Below are 17,633 nucleotides of genomic sequence, written 5' to 3'. Positions count from 1 at the left end.
GTTTTTTTCATTGTTTGGAAAAAAATTTTTTTTCGATTATTTTATTTTTTTTTTTGTTTTTTTCAATTTTTTTTTTGTGAAAAAAAATTCGGGTTAAAAATTTTTTTTCAGATTTTGACCCATTGTAGGTCCAACTTACTATGGTCTTATATACGTCGTTGCAAATGTCATTGAAATATCTATCATTAGATATCCATATTGTCTATATTAATGTCTTAGTAATCAGATATATGTAGGTCAGAAATAGATCAAAAATCGAGGTTGTCTTGGTTTTTTCCTCATATCTCAGCCATTTGTGGACCGATTTTGCTGATTTTAAATAGCAAAATTCTCGAAAGCATGTCTGACAGAATTATTGAAGATTTGGATCCCGAAGATATCTGGGGTCTTCAGAAAATTGATTTCAACAGACAGACAGATAGACAGACGGACATGGCTTAATCGACTCCGCTATCTATAAGGATCCAGAATATATATACTTTATAGGGTCGGAAATGAAAAATGTAGAAATTACAAACGGAATGGCAAACTTATGAAGTTGAAGGGTATAAAAAAAATTCTCATTTCTGTTACTCAGACTTCATTACTTCATACTTATCATATTATTTCCATAATTTGTTAAAAATTACTAACAATATGTTATTGTATGTAAATAAAAGAGAAAGTAACAGTTATTAAGAACAAGAACAAATTAATTGTTTATCTCACACCAAACCATTAAAAAACAACAAAAACGAATAAAGGTCATACCAAAACCATTTAAATAAAATTCATTTTATAACTGTTATTTTCAGTGATTTATTTTTATAACAAAAATATAAATCACAATTTGGGTTTTTTGGTATATGGACGAGTTATTTTCGATCTCTGTTTTAATCATATAAATTCTAGAATTTTATAGTTTGATTTATATTTTATGGTCTTCTTTCTAGAGCCTTTAAATAAAAGCTAGTTTAAACAAGTAAGAGAGCTATATTCGGCTGTGCCGAATCTTATATACCCTTCACCAAATTATACTTTAAAATAAATTTGTTTAAATATTTTTAGGTAAACAAAATTTAATTTTTTTTAATTGTTTTTCCATTTTTTTTTTATTTTTTTTTTAAAAAAGTTTTTTACAAATTTTTTTAAAAAAATTTTTTAAAATTTTTTTTTTTTTGAATAAAAATTTATGACAAAAAAAATGTTTTGATGAAAAAAAATTCGGGTTAAAAAATATTTTTCCCGATTTTGACCCATTGAAGGTCCAAATTACTATAGCCTTATCTACATCGTTGCAATGGACTTTGAAATATCTATCATTAGATATCCATATTGTCTATATTAATGACTTAGTAAACCAGATATAGGTCAAAAATCGAGGTTGTCCCGGTTTTTTGCTCATATCTCTGTTATTTATGGACCGATTTTGCTGATTTTAAATAGCAAACTTCTCGAAAGCATGTCTGACCGAATTATTGAAGATTTGGATCCCGAAGATATATGGGGTCTTCAGAAAATTGATTTCAACAGACGGACAGACAGACAGATAGACAGACGGACATGGCTTAATCGACTCCGCTATCTATAAGGATCCAGAAATTACAAACGGAATGGCAAACTTATATATACCCTTCTCACGAAGTTGAAGGGTATAAAAAAAAAATTCTCATTTCTGTTACTCAGACTTCATTACTTCATACTTATCATATTATTTCCATAATTTGTTAAAAATTACTTATTGTATGTAAATAAAAGAGAAAGTAACAGTTATTAAGAACAAGAACAAATTAATTGTTTATCTCACACCAAAACCATTTAAATAAAATTCATTTTATAACTGTTATTTTTATTACAAAAATATAAATCACAATTTGGGTTTTTTGGTATATGGACGAGTTATTTTCGATCTCTGTTTTAATCATATAAATTCTAGAATTTTATAAATAGTTTGATTTAATTTAAAGTTTATGGTCTTCTTTTTAGAGCCTTTAAATAAAAGCTAGTTTAAAAAATATGTTTTTTATTATTATTTTATAAATTTTATTTAAACATCTTTTTAATTAAAATTTTTTTTTCAAATTTTTGTATTGGAAACTAAAAACTCAAAACTTCAAATAAAATGTGCAACCTCTAAACATTATCGGATTTTGCTCAAACTTTCAGCAAATGGTTTTTGCAAAGACAAAGAACAAGTTTAGATATAGGGAGCATTGAAAATCATGTAAAATAAAGGCCAACCTAATATATACACATCCCTACATACACAGACATTGAAATAAATGTGTTTGGTGTTGTAGGTAGGTGTATGTGTATGTATAGATGCATGAAAGTATATAAATATGATGATATAAATGTGTTGTATGTAGTAATGAATGTATGCAATGTAAAGTAATGTAATGTAGAAGATATATAGAGTAAATTGTATGAATGCGTGTAAATAAGTTTATATGTATATATGTTTATGTATGCGTGCTTTTTGCACAATATACATATGTGTGTGTGTGAGTGTGTGTGTGTATGTTTGTATAAATTGTTAGAGAACAGCAAGGAATAGAATTTGTTACAACAATATACATACGTACTTACGTACGTACGTACGTACATTCTACATATGTATATAGAATAACAAATACAATAGTTTGTGTATAACACAGACACAACAGCATATTATTTCTATATGTTGTGTTATGTGACTTAAACCCCACCCCCCCCCTCCTACCCCCCTCATTTCACTAACCAACCATACAACCATCCATCCAACCACCCCCAAAATAACACTTCCTACGTCTTGTTCATCTTCTACTTCTTTCAATTTATTTTATTTTTCATTTTTGTTGTACTCATATGGTTGGTTTATTGTCATGAATGTTAAATTATAAATCCAACAGCAGTATATTCTTCTTGTTTTGTTATTATTTCAGTTAACAATGCTACTACAATATGCTCTCATATATGTAATATGTTCAGGATTCGTATGTGTTGTATGTATGGTCGGTCGGTCGGTCGGTCATGTAACTAGTATGTATACTCACAAACAAAAATTCACAGGTAACGTATACTTATTATAGTCTTTTAATTCAGGGTGAGTCTGAAAATTCTGGGATTTCAAAAAGAAACCCACCTAAGTTTTAGCTCAATTTTCATATAAAACTGTCTAAAGGTTAAGTTTGAAACTAAAAAAAACTAAGCATTCAAAATAAAATATAAAAATATCAAGTATCTTGAAGATTCTAAGGAAATATATTCCATTTAAAGAAAACCCGCCTGTTTCATGTGTAATTCGATTCGAAAGGAAAATCATTCGAATTTGTATTGAAATTCGAAAATGTTTTCTTTCGAATCAAATTAAACAATAACCCCCCAGGACATTTTTGTCCATTTTTTTAACCAAATATTCAGCATGAAATATAATAATAATTGACAATGACAAAACTTAAAAAATTTCTTTTAAAAATGTACAAATTTTCAGTTAAAAACAAAAAACTGCCTACGAAATAACCTAAGCTTACAAAATAAAAAGTAAAAAAACAAAGTAATTCAGTAGTGCACAGAAAATATGTTCAATTTCAAGAACAAATATGATTGAAAATTCTAATCACAAAATTTTAACAATGTGTGCAAATAAATTTTAAATTTTCTGTTTGAAACTAGTGTCCTAACATTGGAAAAAATACAGCAAACAAATTTAGTGATCCAAGGAAGTACAAGGCACCTTTTCAGATTTAAACACATTTAAATCTCAATAGAAACTAAACTATTGGTCGGATCGCTTTGATTTTTTTAACGATTCTAGATAAAATTTCCTTGAAATACATGTGGGGGGGGGGCGGTTATACTTCCCAGTAATTTCAGTTTAAAAATGAAAAGGTCACCAGCCTTCTCACCCGCCGGAGGGTTAAATAAACAGGGCTTTGTTTTCAAAAAAATCACAACGAAATAATCTAAGCATACAAAAATTCAAGTTTTTACTTAAAATCTATGATTGGGTGGTCCCAAAATTATTACAATATTCAATGAAACAAATGGGCACGAAATAACATAAGCAGAAAAATAAATTTAAAAAAAACAGTATAATTTAAGGGAACAAAGAAAATATATTTTGGGTTTTTCCACTATTCTGAACGAAATATCCTAAACATACAAAAATTCAATTAAAATCAACGATTGAAAAAACGAAATTATTAAAAATTCCTTAAACAAACTATTCAAATTTTCTGTTCAGACTAAAGTTGCCTAATATTATGCAAATTTCAGACTTTAAATGAATCTCAGCATACAGAATAACAATTGAAGAAACTGGGCTTTTTTGTGATTCCAAGAAATTGTATTTAATTTAAAGGAACAGGGCTGCATACGAAAATTCATGCTATGATAAAATGTAATAAAATATGACGAAATTATAACAATTTTCATATAAACAATTAAATATTCAATTTGAAACTATGAAAAATTCAAAGCATACGAATTAAAAATAAAATAATTTAGTAATCCTAAGGAAATATATTCCATTCCAAATACAAAACAGAGTATTGCTGTGTATTGCTAAACAAAATATTGAGAACGAATCAAGCTATGCATACAAACAATTAATGTTTCGAATTAAAATCTATAACAAAATATTTATAACGAAATAGCCTAATTTAAAACTGGAGCTGTTTGACATTTTCTGTTTAAAAATAATGTTGTGAAAAAAAAACAAAACTAATTTAGATATCCAAAGAAGACAGATATGTACAAGGTGGCGCAAAAGTAATCCTCCTATCAGAAAATGCTATAAATTTTGCGATTGGCCCCTAATGTCAGTTCTGTTTTGACATTTGTGTAGTAAACACATGCGAAATAGACGTTAATAAACAATGTTACGCTACACTGCTCCAGAACGCGAAATATTGCTGACTATTTATTTTTCATCAAAAATAATCATGAGTGATGAGGCCCATTTCCATCTTAGCGGGTACGTAAATAAGCAAAATTTATGCTTCTGGGGCACTGAAAATCCGCGTGTAACCCACGAAGAGCCATTACACCCGCTCAAAGTCACTGTATGGTGTGCTGTTTTCGCTGGAGTAGTCATCGGACCTTTTTTCTTCGAAGACGTCGCGGGCCAAACGGTTACTGTGAATGGTGAGCGCTACAGAGCAATGATCAACGAGTTCTTTTTGCCGCAACTTGATGAATTGGGATTGGAAAACATGTGGTTCCAACAGGACGGTGCAACGGCACACACTGCACGTGCCACAACCGATATGCTGAAGGATGCATTTCCCGGAAGCCTAATCTCCCGTTTTGGCGATTTACACTGGCCAGCAAGATCGCCTGATATGAACGCTCCAGACTTCTTTTTGTGCAGCTTTTTGAAGTCGCTGGTTTATGTCAACAAGCCTCAGACTCTTGCAGCTCTTAAAGACAATATCTGTAAAAAATGGGTGGACCTATCGCCGGAAGTTTTGGCCAAAGTGATGGAAAATGCCATAAAAAGGACTCAAATGACAATCAACTGTGGCGTCGGCCGTTTACATGACTTGATGTAAAAAAAAAAAAAATAAAAGACCAAATAAAAATAATCCACAAGAAGAATCAAGTTTTTCATTTTTTTTTTAATTACAGCCAAAAAACATCGTAAGTTTACTTATGCGCCACCTTGTATATATAAAAATTAAATGGTCCATGTATTTAATGGCAGCACCTGAGAACGGCTGGAGCGATTTGGCTGATTTTTTTTATTCGATTCGAGAGGTTTTGTAAAGAAGGTAAATCTCGGAAATTTCTCTTTTTTTACTCCAATCAACTGTAATCAAAAAAAGCTCCCTAAAGTATGCAGTACAAATTTAGATATTTGATTTGCAAATAAATAGGAACAGGCAGGTGTATGTGGGTTGGAGAAACTTGAAGAAACTAACATTAGTAAATAGCTACCGGGCGAAGCCGGGGCCGGTCAACTAGTTTAATTATTTTCCAAAATATTTCCAACGAAATAACCTAAGCATACTAAAATTAAAGTTTCGTATCAAAATCCAACTAAATGATTGAAACTAATAGGAAATTATAAAAAAAAATTATATAAAACTGTTAATATTTTCACTTTAAAACTAGAGTTGGCTGAACCGATTAATATGTAAAATTGACGATTTTCAAATAACAAATAAACCGATTAATTTGTATCGATTAACTGAAATTTCTTTTTTTTTGCATTTTATATTGAAATATAGTTTTAAACACAACAAATTTTATTTCTTAACTGGTGAACCTTACTTAGCAATAGTTTTTTGAATTATAGTACGAAAACTGAAACTAAGGAATTTGGAAATTACCTTTTTTCTAGAACTATTGTTTATTGTTTTTTTTGTTTTTTATGTTTTTGTTCTTCGTGTTTTTTCCATTCAATATAAAATTACTCGGTTAATTTAAAATTAACAGATCTAAAACCCGATTAATTATTTGCTCGATTAACCGATTAAACCCATTAAATATAGAGAACGAAAAAATCTAAGCATAAACAATTATATTCGGAATTTATCATATGAAAACTAAATCTTACTAAAATATTAATTTTGTATTTCCGAAATAACTTTTTAAAGAAAAACTAATTTAGTTTTTATTTCAGTCAATACTAAAATAAACATATTCAAGTCGAAACGTGGCTGGCGACAATGGCACTGAACTGTAAACTACAAGGTTTTACAAACCGCTGCTTGCGTTACATTTTGAAAATCTGGTGGCCAAACGTCATAACCAACGACGAACTATATAGAAAATGTAACATTATCATCAAAAGAAGAAAGTGGAAATGGATCGGGCACACTCTTAGGAAGGATCCAGATGAAATAAGCCGTCAAGCCCTAGATTGGAATCCACAAGGAAATAGACGGAGAGGTCGGCCGAAGACCACGTGGAAAAGAAGCTTGCTTAAGGACATAGAAAATAGCGGACGAAGCTGGAATGAAGTAAAAGTACTTGCGAATGATCGAATATACTGGAGAAATTTTGTAGAGGCCCTAATGCTCCGCAGGCAGTTAAGAGGACAGAAGAAAAAGAAGAAATTTAGTGACTAAAGAATGTTTCGAAGCAAAATCTATATTTGAAATTAATTAACAATGACATTTACATATAATAATATTCATGCCTGTTATTGGCAAATTAAAGGTCATGAAAAAAACTAAGCATACAAAATAACAATAGAAAAAAACGAAGTAATTTAGTGATGCAAAGAAATTATTTATATTTAAAGGTATAAACACAACATTATTGGATCGAAATAACCTAAGCATACAAAGAATACTAATGATGTTTCGAATTTACAAATCTAATTAACTAGCGCTGCTTTCGAAATTATAACAATTTTCGTATAAAAATATTAAAATTTTCATTTTAAAACCAGAATTGCTTGCACGAAATAAACTAAGCATACTAAGCAAAGTATTCAGAACGAAATAACCTAAGCATACTAATAATAAGACCCCTTTCACACTAGGCAATTTAGTTGCGCAAGTTTCTTGTATTTGTAGATGCCAGAGGTAATGTCGGGTTAAGGAGAAGAAAATTTTGCATGCTGTTTTGTTGTTGGGCAAGAGACTTGCGCAACTAAATTGCCTAGTGTGAAAAGGGTATAATTAATAATGTTTCGAGTTAAAAAAAATATACTAAACTGGGACTACTTTAAGTCCTACAATGTTGACAATGACAAATTTATAACAATATACATTTAAATATGTTCAAATACTCAGTTTAAAACTAGAGAGTTGCCTGTTCTTCAAAACACAAATAAACCTTCTTTCAAGCCAGAATTTAACATACAAAATTTGTATATTTTCTGTAAGCGAGAGGGTAGCGCCAAAACAAATTTACCGAACCTGCAGTGGGAACGTAACTTTTAGAGTACAGCTCGTATTTTAAATAACATTTGCTAACTTAATTAAAGAATTTCTATATTTTTCTAATAAATTTAATGTGTTTTACTTTCTGTCCATGTCTTCAAAAAGGCTGAGTTCTAGACTAACTCAAGGGCATGTCGTAACAAGAATAATTGTTTCAGAGAAATAACATTTTTTTTTTAAATTAATCATCAACAAATTATTGTTAAAATTTTAGTCATTTCGAAAAAAGTCATTTTTTTGTATTAAAATTATTATTGAAACTCTATTTTTTCATACTTTATTAGAAATTAAAAAATACTAAAAGTGTTTCTATCAAGTAATTTTGAAAAAAAAAAAATTGGAGCTTTTTAAGTTATTTTGGAAAAGTACTTTTTTCAAAAATTATATTTTTGTACAAAATAAGATAAAAATTATTTGTGTTTATAATTATTAGTGTAAATAAAGCATTTTCTATTATATTGTTCATATTTAACTGATTTTGAAAAAGTACTTTTTTCAAAAAGTATATTTTTTTGGTACTTTTTTCAAAATAATAAATTTATACAATTTAAGTAATTTTTGAAAATTTTTTTCCCTTTTCCAATATTCCTATTCAAATTCAATGGGAAAAAACTCCCGGGAACAATCTCTCGGGGAATTTTTTATTCATAATTGGGCTGAAACAATTTTCTGAAATACTGTTCATAAAAAGTACGAAAAATTGTTCTTTTTTCATGTCCTTTTTTGGACCTGGTTTTAACTTTATTTCTCTTTTTTATCACCTTTCTCTCCAATTTCATTTCCTCTCTTCACATCTAATGAATCCTGTGGGTCTGCGAGTGGAAGTGTTCTTCGAAGCTCATGAATTATCATGCGGTTTAATGGAATATTCAACTTGTCTCAACAAAATCATTATATTTTATATTACTCTTTGATATTTCTTCGGAAAATTAATATCAAATAAAAACAAGGAACTTTTCATTTATAACGCTTCACTTATAAAAACATTTAGATCAGTAGTGCCCGGTAAATACATACCATCTTAATAAGGGAAATAAAAAATCTAACAAACAAGTCATTCTTTCCTGGAAAAAAAAACTTTTGGTTGATACAACATTAGCTCGTTCTAGAGCGGATATCCATTTTTCATACAAATGACCTGGTATAGTTGTTGTTACAGTTCTACTGCAGTCGAAAGTTCATTCCTGTACAGATCTCCCTAAGTTTAAAATGTTTGGACGATTGGAACTCCAGTGGTTTCAGTACGTAGTTCGAATTGCCTTCTATAGTTACAGCTGTCGTGTTAATGTCAGACACAAACTTCAAAACGAGAAGAACATATTATCTTAAGTAATCAGACATTTCTAAATCACATACAATGATCGTTCTGTTATTGTGCACTTTTGCATCTGTTTATTAGCTTAAAATTGTAATATATTGTGGCGATTTAAAGAACAATGTTTTTCTAATTTCTCCTAGTAAAAATTGCTAATTGTTGTTCTCCTTTTGTCATCATCATCATCATTATAATATAAAGTATACAATTAATTTCTATTATTTTAAATAAAAAAACAATGCTGATACTGAAATTGTTTCAGGGATTCTCCAAAGACTGTAACTTAAAATAGCCAGCATGTTCTCCTGATAAAGCCTAGATCATATGTACCTATTTCCAATAGATCATTGTGGAATCTATCCCCTAGACATTTTTGTGTAATACCTTGTAATCTATGACTGTTATATAAAATATATAATTTTTCTAGCCACTTAATATCCTCACACATTCTACAAAAGTCCCTTGTTCCACTAGCCCATTTACCGATGAATGCACCTGAAACTTCTCCTACCTATAGTTTAAATATGTTTCAGCTCTCTTTTCGATTTTCACAAAAATTTTAGTTCTTTTTAAACAAAAAAAAAATCGCATTACAAAATTACCCAGATAGACCAGATTACCACGACACCATTTTCATACAGTGTTTTTATAAATTTAATTTCCTTTCAATTATTTTATAAATTTTATTATGGTTTTTTTCTAAATCCCTATGAATTATCCTTTTATCCTCCCTCTCTTAAAATCCTAAACCTTACTGTTCTCTCTCAATTTTTAGGTTATAAAATTTAATAAATCTTTTGTTGTTTATTTTTGAAATGATCGAAAGATAGTTTGAAATAAAAGTGTGAGTAAAGTAGTGTTTGTTGTAATAAAAAAAATCATAAAATCATACAATAACAAAAATATAAACAGTATGTAAATGGATGAAGTGATAAACGAACGACGTTTTGTTTTTTTTTTTTTAAATCATATGAGACAAAATATTTATATATTTTCTATATATATCTTATGATATTATCATTTAGATATTTTTTGTTTTGTTTTTTTTTTAACTTAAACTCTGACTACATACTACTACTCACCACCTTATCCGCAGCTAGATTAAGCTGTTGTTGTTGCTGATGCTGCTGCTGCTGTTGGCTTTGTTGTTGCTGTTGCTGAGCCTGTTGTTGCTGCTGTTGCTGTTGCATGGCCAAGAACGTGTTTGAAATCATGGTTGGAGTATTCCAACTCAGCGTAGTCGGTGTTATGGTTGAGGTGGTGGGCGAAGGTGAAGCACCACTAGATGATGAATTCTCACCATAGTAATTTGTGGCGGCTGCAGCATTATTGACTACAGCGGCGGCGGCCGACGAGACCGCAGCTATAGCAGCTTGATTTTGGAATGAGGTCAATTGTTTATCCAAAGTGGCGGGTATTTGTAATTGGCGATGTGGTGTATTAACAGCCGACGAGGCATAATGGGCAGGTTTTGGTTGTACAGCACTGGCAGCGGCCGCATGATGATAGATTTGTTGGAAAACTGGATTGTAGCCACTAATGGGTGAGGGCGATACGAAACTACCGCCACCGGCTGCAATATTTGCCGCAATATTCGAATGAGCCGCCTGTAATAATAATGACTGGGCACTCGAGGCCAAATGTGGATGCTGAAAGTCGTCGGCCGATGTTGTACTACTCGCCGCTGGTACTATACGATTGTAGGCATAAGGCCAGGGACTCGAATTTGGGTCCATGGTGACTCACGCTTTTCAACCAAAAAAATAAATATATACACACTCTACACAGAGAAGAACTAAAAACAAAAACATAAAAAAAAACAACATAGAATAAGAAAAAATTCAGCATTTCATCATTACATAAAATTATGAGCACTTTTCTCTCGAACTTACCTATTTTAATTATATTTTTCCTAATATTTACTCCCAAATTTATAAGAAAAATAATAATTTATAGATTTTATTAACAATAATCTGCCCGCCGTCTTGGCTCCCTTATTTTTCTTTTTTGTGTAAATTTTTTTTTCTTACTATCAAACTTTTTTTTGACGTTTTTCTTCTACTACATAAATGAAAATTGTACTTGTCCTCCTCTTTTTCGTTTCGTTTTTTATTTGGGGTCTTTTTTTTTTTGTATTGTATGTTGAAGGTGTTTGTGTATGTATGTGTATCGCGTTCTTGTTAAATTGTCTATCATCAATCACGTCTATCACTTTTAATTGTCATTTTTTGCTATTGAAAATTCCATATTAATTCATGAATTTTCTTAGATTTTTTCATCATTATATATTAAACACTATTTACACTTGATAATTATGTAAATATTTTTCAATTTTATTAGCAATTTCGTTGTTATTTTATAAAAATTTATGCACTATTTTTTACTTCGTCTTGTCGCAAAGCGCCATTTTAGAAAAATATGGCAGTCAGAGAAAAAAAGGAAGATATTGGAAGAAGAAGGTGAAAGAAAAAATTTGTGTATTGTCAGTAATGCTAGGTGTAGAAACGGCCATAGGGAAATTTTATTGATTTTCAGCAAAAGTATGAAAGAAAACCAAGTAAATCTGTTAAATATTACAAAGTAATAAAATTGTTAGTAATATAAACAGTAAATTGTTGTTTATTAACCTGTCTTTAGGCTAAATTTGTTAAATATATAAAAACTGGGCATCACTTTTTTAGGTCAATAATTATAAAGCAGAGATGCCATATGTATGTTAGTAAACCATAACCTTTAGCTTTTGTATATAGGGAAAGGAAAAATATGGCTTTTTAGCAGAGTTGCTGCTAAAATAAATAGTTTAATAAAATTATCTTAAAATATTCCTTTTTTTAGCTTAAATATAGTTTTTGTATGGTCTTTATTATTTTTTTAGGAAATTTGTTTTAATAGCTATTCTTTCCACGCCTTTCTTTGGATTGTAACTTCTTAACAAAACTTCCCCTTGGTTTAAAGGAAATTTTAGTAAGTTGGCACTTTTGTCTTGCTAGAATAACAAAAAGTGCTTTAAAATTAGTTGCATTTTTAAGTATTTTTTTTTTAATTAAGGAATTTGTCATATAATTAAATGTAAGTATAGTGTGGTTGATAAATGAAAATAATAGTTGTAAGTAAATAAGCAATTATTTTATTAGAGAGTTGTAAAAGTGTGACACATTATCAAATACTTAGTTAATAATACTGCGTAATTTTTTGTTTATTTTGGTAAATTTTTACTTTTAATGCTATATGTATTTACATGTGCAAAATTAATTAAATCCCTTGAGGGAAATTTTCCGAGAACTTTTGTTTAATAACATGTGTCTGTTTGTTTTGGTTTTTCCTTTGATGCGTTTTTACACTACACATTTGTTTAAACGAAACGTCAGTTTAGGTATTTTGGCGATTTTATTTGTTTAATTTTATTAAAGTAAATTTTTATTTTATGTAAAATTTGTTTTGATTTTAATACATTTTTAAATACTCGTAGTGGGGAATATTTAACTATTTACATAAATTTCAATAATTTGGGGGGAAATTAATAAAATTGAGGTTTTTAGGTCTATGCCATTCCCATTTTTTACTATGGATTATTATATTTCGAATATTGCTTTATTTATTTTATACATTTTTAAAAACATGTGTAGTGGGGAATATTTAAGTATTTACCTAAATTTCAATAATTTGCGTAGAAATTATTAAAATAGAGGTTTTTATGTCTATGCCCTGACCATTTGAAAAACTGATGCGCCTTATTTGTTTAAACGATATTTTGTAGTAAAAAATTAATTTATGGCTAATTATTGTTATAAAACCTTGATTAAAATGCTAATATTTAATAAAGATCTTAAAAAAAATATTTAATTTATAAATGTTTGTCATTACAAATTACTGGATATTTTCCTTAAACTTGTATATATAAAACCGCTCAATTGGCAACACCTTACAGTATTTGGCTTCGGCCGTTACTACACTATGCTGCCACGAAGAAACGCCTCATAAAAGAGAATGTCGAAAGAAAAAAATTTCACTCCATTGATTAAAGACGATAGAACAAGAAAATACGAAAGAAAGATAATAGAAAAAACACGAAAAGGAATACCAGTTGAAAAGTAATTAATATTGTAAAACTATTGGAAAAAAGATAATTTTATTAAATTAAAATACTCGAATTTAATATATAATTGGTAAGTAGCATAAAATCAAAGATTTTTGTTTTGTTTTTGAAAACATAATTTACTAATACGCCCCCTATTTGCGTTGTGTGATTTTTTTTCTTCTCTGTTGTGCTGAAAATGATGTGTCATCTCTTTTGAACTGTACAGATTTTCAATATGGATTTCGGAGATGATTTTGTTGCAGCTCCCGCTACCGCCAGCGAAGAAGTTGATCCGGCAGCCGAGTTCTTGGCCCAGGAGAAATCGATTTTGGGAGATTTAGAGGCTGAAATCAATGCTGGTTCCAGTGTTAGCAAAACACCAGCTCCCTCAGACGATGCTGGTTTGTTGGGTGGTGACATTAATGAATTGGCTGCAGGCAGTAGTGGCGGTTTGGAGTCATCTACCGGCTCCTTTGAGATGATTGGTGGTGATAATAATGATGTTAATCCTATTTCGGGACCACCACCATCTCGCGTTGAACCGGAGAAAATCCGTAAATGGCGTGAGGAACAACAACAACGTTTGGAGGAGAAAGATCGCGAAGAGGAGCGCAAAAAGGAGGAATTAAGGGCTCAAGCTAAGAAAGAATTGGAGGATTGGTTGAGACAAACCGAAGAATCTATTGCAAAAACTAAATCTGCTGCCCGTAGTGCTGAAAAGCAGGCAGCTGCTTTGGAAAATGGTGGAGCCATGGAACCAGGCACCGAATGGGAACGTATAGCCAAATTGTGTGACTTTAATCCCAAAGTCAATAAATCGGGCAAAGATGTGTCACGCATGCGTTCCATCTACTTACATCTCAAGCAAAATCCCATACCCATTAGAGCCCAAAAGGCATAAAATAACAGAGACAGGGAATTCTTTTTTGCTTTTTCGTTTCTTTACTTTATTAGTATTCCAATGAATTCATTATTATAACTATTATTGTTTTATGTTTATTTTCAAACAAACAAAAAATTCCACGAAAATTTATTATTATAGATTTATTAAAATAAAACACAAAGAAATAAATATATATATATAAAATTTAAATAAAAATTATGGGCTTTTTCATTTTTGGGGAGTGCTCGACTTAAAAAATATGAGAATTTTGAACAGAGATTACGAATTTTACATACTCTCTTATCACCAACTGTAAGTAACAGTTCGTAATAGTGTTAATAACATTGAACTGTAATATCTAAAATAATATTTAGTTTTCTTTATAAAAAATGCAAAATTTAAAGAAAAAAAATTCTTTTTGTAATATAAATCAATATTATAATTTTAATTTCTTCTCTTTCAGCTCTTACCTCTTAATACACCTCCCCTAAAATGTCCTCCACTAATAGCCCCAACAAATTGACACCCTTGCTAAATTACAAACGCCAGAACTATTTACATTGGGATGATTATTTCATGGCCACCGCTGTACTATCTTCGCAACGCAGCAAAGATCCCATTACCCAGGTGGGGGCAGTCATTGTCAATGAAGACAATCGCATAGTGGCCATTGGCTATAATGGTTTTCCCCAGCACTGTGAAGACGATGAATTTCCCTGGTACAAAGCCACTGATGTTGAGAATTTAGTGGAGGACTTTGATCCCATCAACGACAAGAAAATGTTTGTGGTTCATGCCGAAGCGAATGCTATATTAAATAAGAATTGCGCTAATCTCAAAAATACCCGCCTCTATACCACCCTATTTCCTTGCAACGAATGTGCCAAGCTAATCGTACAATCGGGTATTACGAAAATATTCTACATGTCCGATAAATATGCCGATAAGCCCAAATATCGGGCTGCACGTTTAATGTTTAGCAAAGCAAAAATTGAGTGCTTACGTTATATACCGGCGCAAAATAAAATTGTTATAGATTTCCAGCAAATAATGGAAGAGGAATTGAACTTGACCCAGGAATTGGAAAATGTTAAGCTATAAAGCGGGAAGCAGAGGAAAGTTTCGAAGGCCAGACTAAGGCATTTTAAGTGCTGTACTTCATTTTATATTTGTTTTTTTATTATAGGATTATATGTTTTTTAGTGCTCGGTTATTTTGTATAAATTATGTGTGTAATTGTTTGTATTTTTCATCAGGACTAATAAAGAAAATAATGCTCAAACTGCAAATCAAAAGTAAATTATTACAAATAAAATTATATTATTTTTTAATTTAGAATTTTTGTTTTAAAATACGATTTTCCTTTTTACGATTTAAAACTTGGCATCACTTTAATAACCCGTTATTTCTCTATGATTTTTATTTAGTTTAAATTTTCCTTTGTTTGTTTACGTTTTAGGCATATAAAACTTGGCATTACTTAAATAAACCTTTTTACTTTTTTTAACCCCTTTTCCTTTGTTTGTTTAGGCTCTAACAAAATTTGGCTTCACTTTTATAAACCATTAACATAACTCTCATCTGTTTCTAACAGCTTCTGTTTATTGTGTTAACATATTGCTTTAACTGTTATACTAATTACTGTTAAACAAAGAGCAGCCACATGAATTGTATAAACAATAGGGATTTTCTTATAAAAATAACAAAATTAAAATAATTTTTAGTTAAACAGGCACGAATGAAAAGTTAAATATAAAAAATGGTAAATTATAAATTATAGCCAAAATACCTAAAATTAAATAAATAAAATAAATATAATAATAAAATAACTTTTAACTTTTTTTAGCGTTATTAGCGAATTTAGATATTTTGAGTTTTTATATAAAAAATAGATTTTTGTTCAGAAATATGAGTGATCACAGATCGAGCTCCTTTTCTTGATTAAACGCTTATTGGCCAAGTTATTAACGAATTTAGATATTTTGAGTTTTTATATAAAAATATCGATTTTTGGTCAGAAATATGAGTGATCCCAGATCGAGGTCCTTTTCTTGATTAAACGCTTATTGGCCAAGTTATTAACGAATTTAGACATTTTGAGTTTTTATATAAAAAATCGATTTTTGTTCAGAATTATGAGTGATCACGGATCAAGCTCCTTTTCTTGATTAAACGCTTATTGGCCGAGTTATTAGCGAATTTAGATATTTTGAGTTTTTATAAAAAAAAATCGATTTTTGGTCAGAAATAAAAGTGATCACAGATCTTGATTAAACGCTTATTGGCCAAGTTATTAGGGAATTTAGATATTTTGAGTTTTTATATAAAAATATCGATTTTTGGTCAGAAATATGATTGATCACAGATCGAGCTCCTTTTCTTGATTAAACGCTTATTGGCCAAGTTATTAACGAATTTAGATATTTTGAGTTTTTATATAAAAATATCGATTTTTGGTCAGAAATATGAGTGATCCCAGATCGAGGTCCTTTTCTTGATTAAACGCTTATTGGCCAAGTTATTAACGAATTTAGACATTTTGAGTTTTTATATAAAAAATCGATTTTTGTTCAGAATTATGAGTGATCACGGATCAAGCTCCTTTTCTTGATTAAACGCTTATTGGCCGAGTTATTAGCGAATTTAGATATTTTGAGTTTTTATAAAAAAAAATCGATTTTTGGTCAGAAATATAAGTGATCACAGATCTTGATTAAACGCTTATTGGCCAAGTTATTAGGGAATTTAGATATTTTGAGTTTTTATATAAAAATATCGATTTTTGGTCAGAAATATGATTGATCACAGATCGAGCTCCTTTTCTTGATTAAACGCTTATTGGCCAAGTTATTAACGAATTTAGATATTTTGAGTTTTTATATAAAAATATCGATTTTTGGTCAGAAATATGAGTGATCACAGATCGAGCTCCTTTTCTCGATTAAACGCTTATTGGCCGAGTTATTAGCGAATTTAGATATTTTGAGTTTTTATAAAAAAAATCGATTTTTGGTCAGAAATATGAGTGATCACAGATCTTGATTAAACGCTTATTGGCCAAGTTATTAGGGAATTTAGATATTTTGAGTTTTTATATAAAATATCGATTTTTGGTCAGAAATATGAGTGATCACGGATCATGCTTCTTTTCTTGATTAAACGCTTATTAGCCAAGTTATTAACGAATTTAGATATTTTGAGTTTTTATATAAAAAATCAATTTTTTGTCAGAAATATGAGTGATCACAGATCGAGCTCCTTTTCTCGATTAAACTCTTATTGGCCGAGTTATTAGCGAATTTAGATATTTTGAGTTTTTATATAAAAAATCGATTTTTGGTTAGAAATATGAGTGATCACAGATCGAGTTGTTCAAGAAAGAAATCTAAAGATTTTCATTTTAAATATAACCATAAATAGATTTAGGTTTGTTCATTTCAAAAAATTTTAGTTTGATTAAGTTGTTAAAAATTCATTAATTAAGAATTTTTTTTAGAAAAT

At 29.8% G+C, this 17,633-nt stretch overlaps 3 protein-coding genes across 6 annotated transcripts in view; 2 read left to right on the top strand and 1 right to left on the bottom strand.

The window, feature by feature from the left end:
* LOC135954244 (putative uncharacterized protein DDB_G0271606) overlaps positions 1-11,599 on the bottom strand; it is a 35,099-nt gene extending 23,500 nt beyond the window's left edge. For 2 of the 4 annotated variants that reach the window (XM_065504323.1, XM_065504324.1), the window contains exons 1-2: positions 11,064-11,597; positions 10,254-10,966 (exon numbers count right to left, since the gene is read on the bottom strand). In XM_065504323.1, the coding sequence (XP_065360395.1) occupies positions 10,254-10,907 (654 nt within the window). In that variant the 5' untranslated portion in view covers positions 10,908-10,966; positions 11,064-11,597. Of the gene's footprint in view, positions 1-10,253; positions 10,967-11,063 lie in introns of all 4 variants that reach the window. The other 2 variants (XM_065504326.1, XM_065504325.1) reach the window with 2 other exon arrangements.
* A 526-nt stretch (positions 11,600-12,125) lies between these two features.
* On the top strand, positions 12,126-15,432 carry LOC135954083 (probable deoxycytidylate deaminase). Its single transcript, XM_065504140.1, has 2 exons — positions 12,126-12,240; positions 14,596-15,432. The coding sequence occupies exon 2, from the start codon at positions 14,625-14,627 to the stop codon at positions 15,231-15,233; it is 609 nt and encodes a 202-aa protein (XP_065360212.1). The 5' UTR covers positions 12,126-12,240; positions 14,596-14,624; the 3' UTR covers positions 15,234-15,432.
* Positions 13,181-14,348, top strand: Clc (clathrin light chain). Its single transcript, XM_065504139.1, has 2 exons — positions 13,181-13,337; positions 13,476-14,348. Exon 2 carries the CDS (start codon positions 13,485-13,487, stop codon positions 14,148-14,150), a length of 666 nt encoding a protein of 221 aa, XP_065360211.1. The 5' UTR covers positions 13,181-13,337; positions 13,476-13,484; the 3' UTR covers positions 14,151-14,348.
* Positions 15,433-17,633: the final 2,201 nt, after the last annotated feature.

Source organism: Calliphora vicina, chromosome 3 (genome assembly GCF_958450345.1).
Source record: "Calliphora vicina chromosome 3, idCalVici1.1, whole genome shotgun sequence".
NCBI classification, from domain to species: Eukaryota; Metazoa; Arthropoda; class Insecta; order Diptera; family Calliphoridae; genus Calliphora; species Calliphora vicina.
Note: the sequence above shows the minus strand (reverse complement) of the source record. Positions and strands in the feature narration are given on the sequence as shown.

Excerpts from the sequence above, each read along its gene's own strand:
- Clc (XM_065504139.1), top strand. The coding sequence starts at position 13,485 with ATGGATTTCGGAGATGATTTTGTTGCAGCTCCCGCTACCGCCAGCGAA.
- LOC135954083 (XM_065504140.1), top strand. The coding sequence starts at position 14,625 with ATGTCCTCCACTAATAGCCCCAACAAATTGACACCCTTGCTAAATTAC.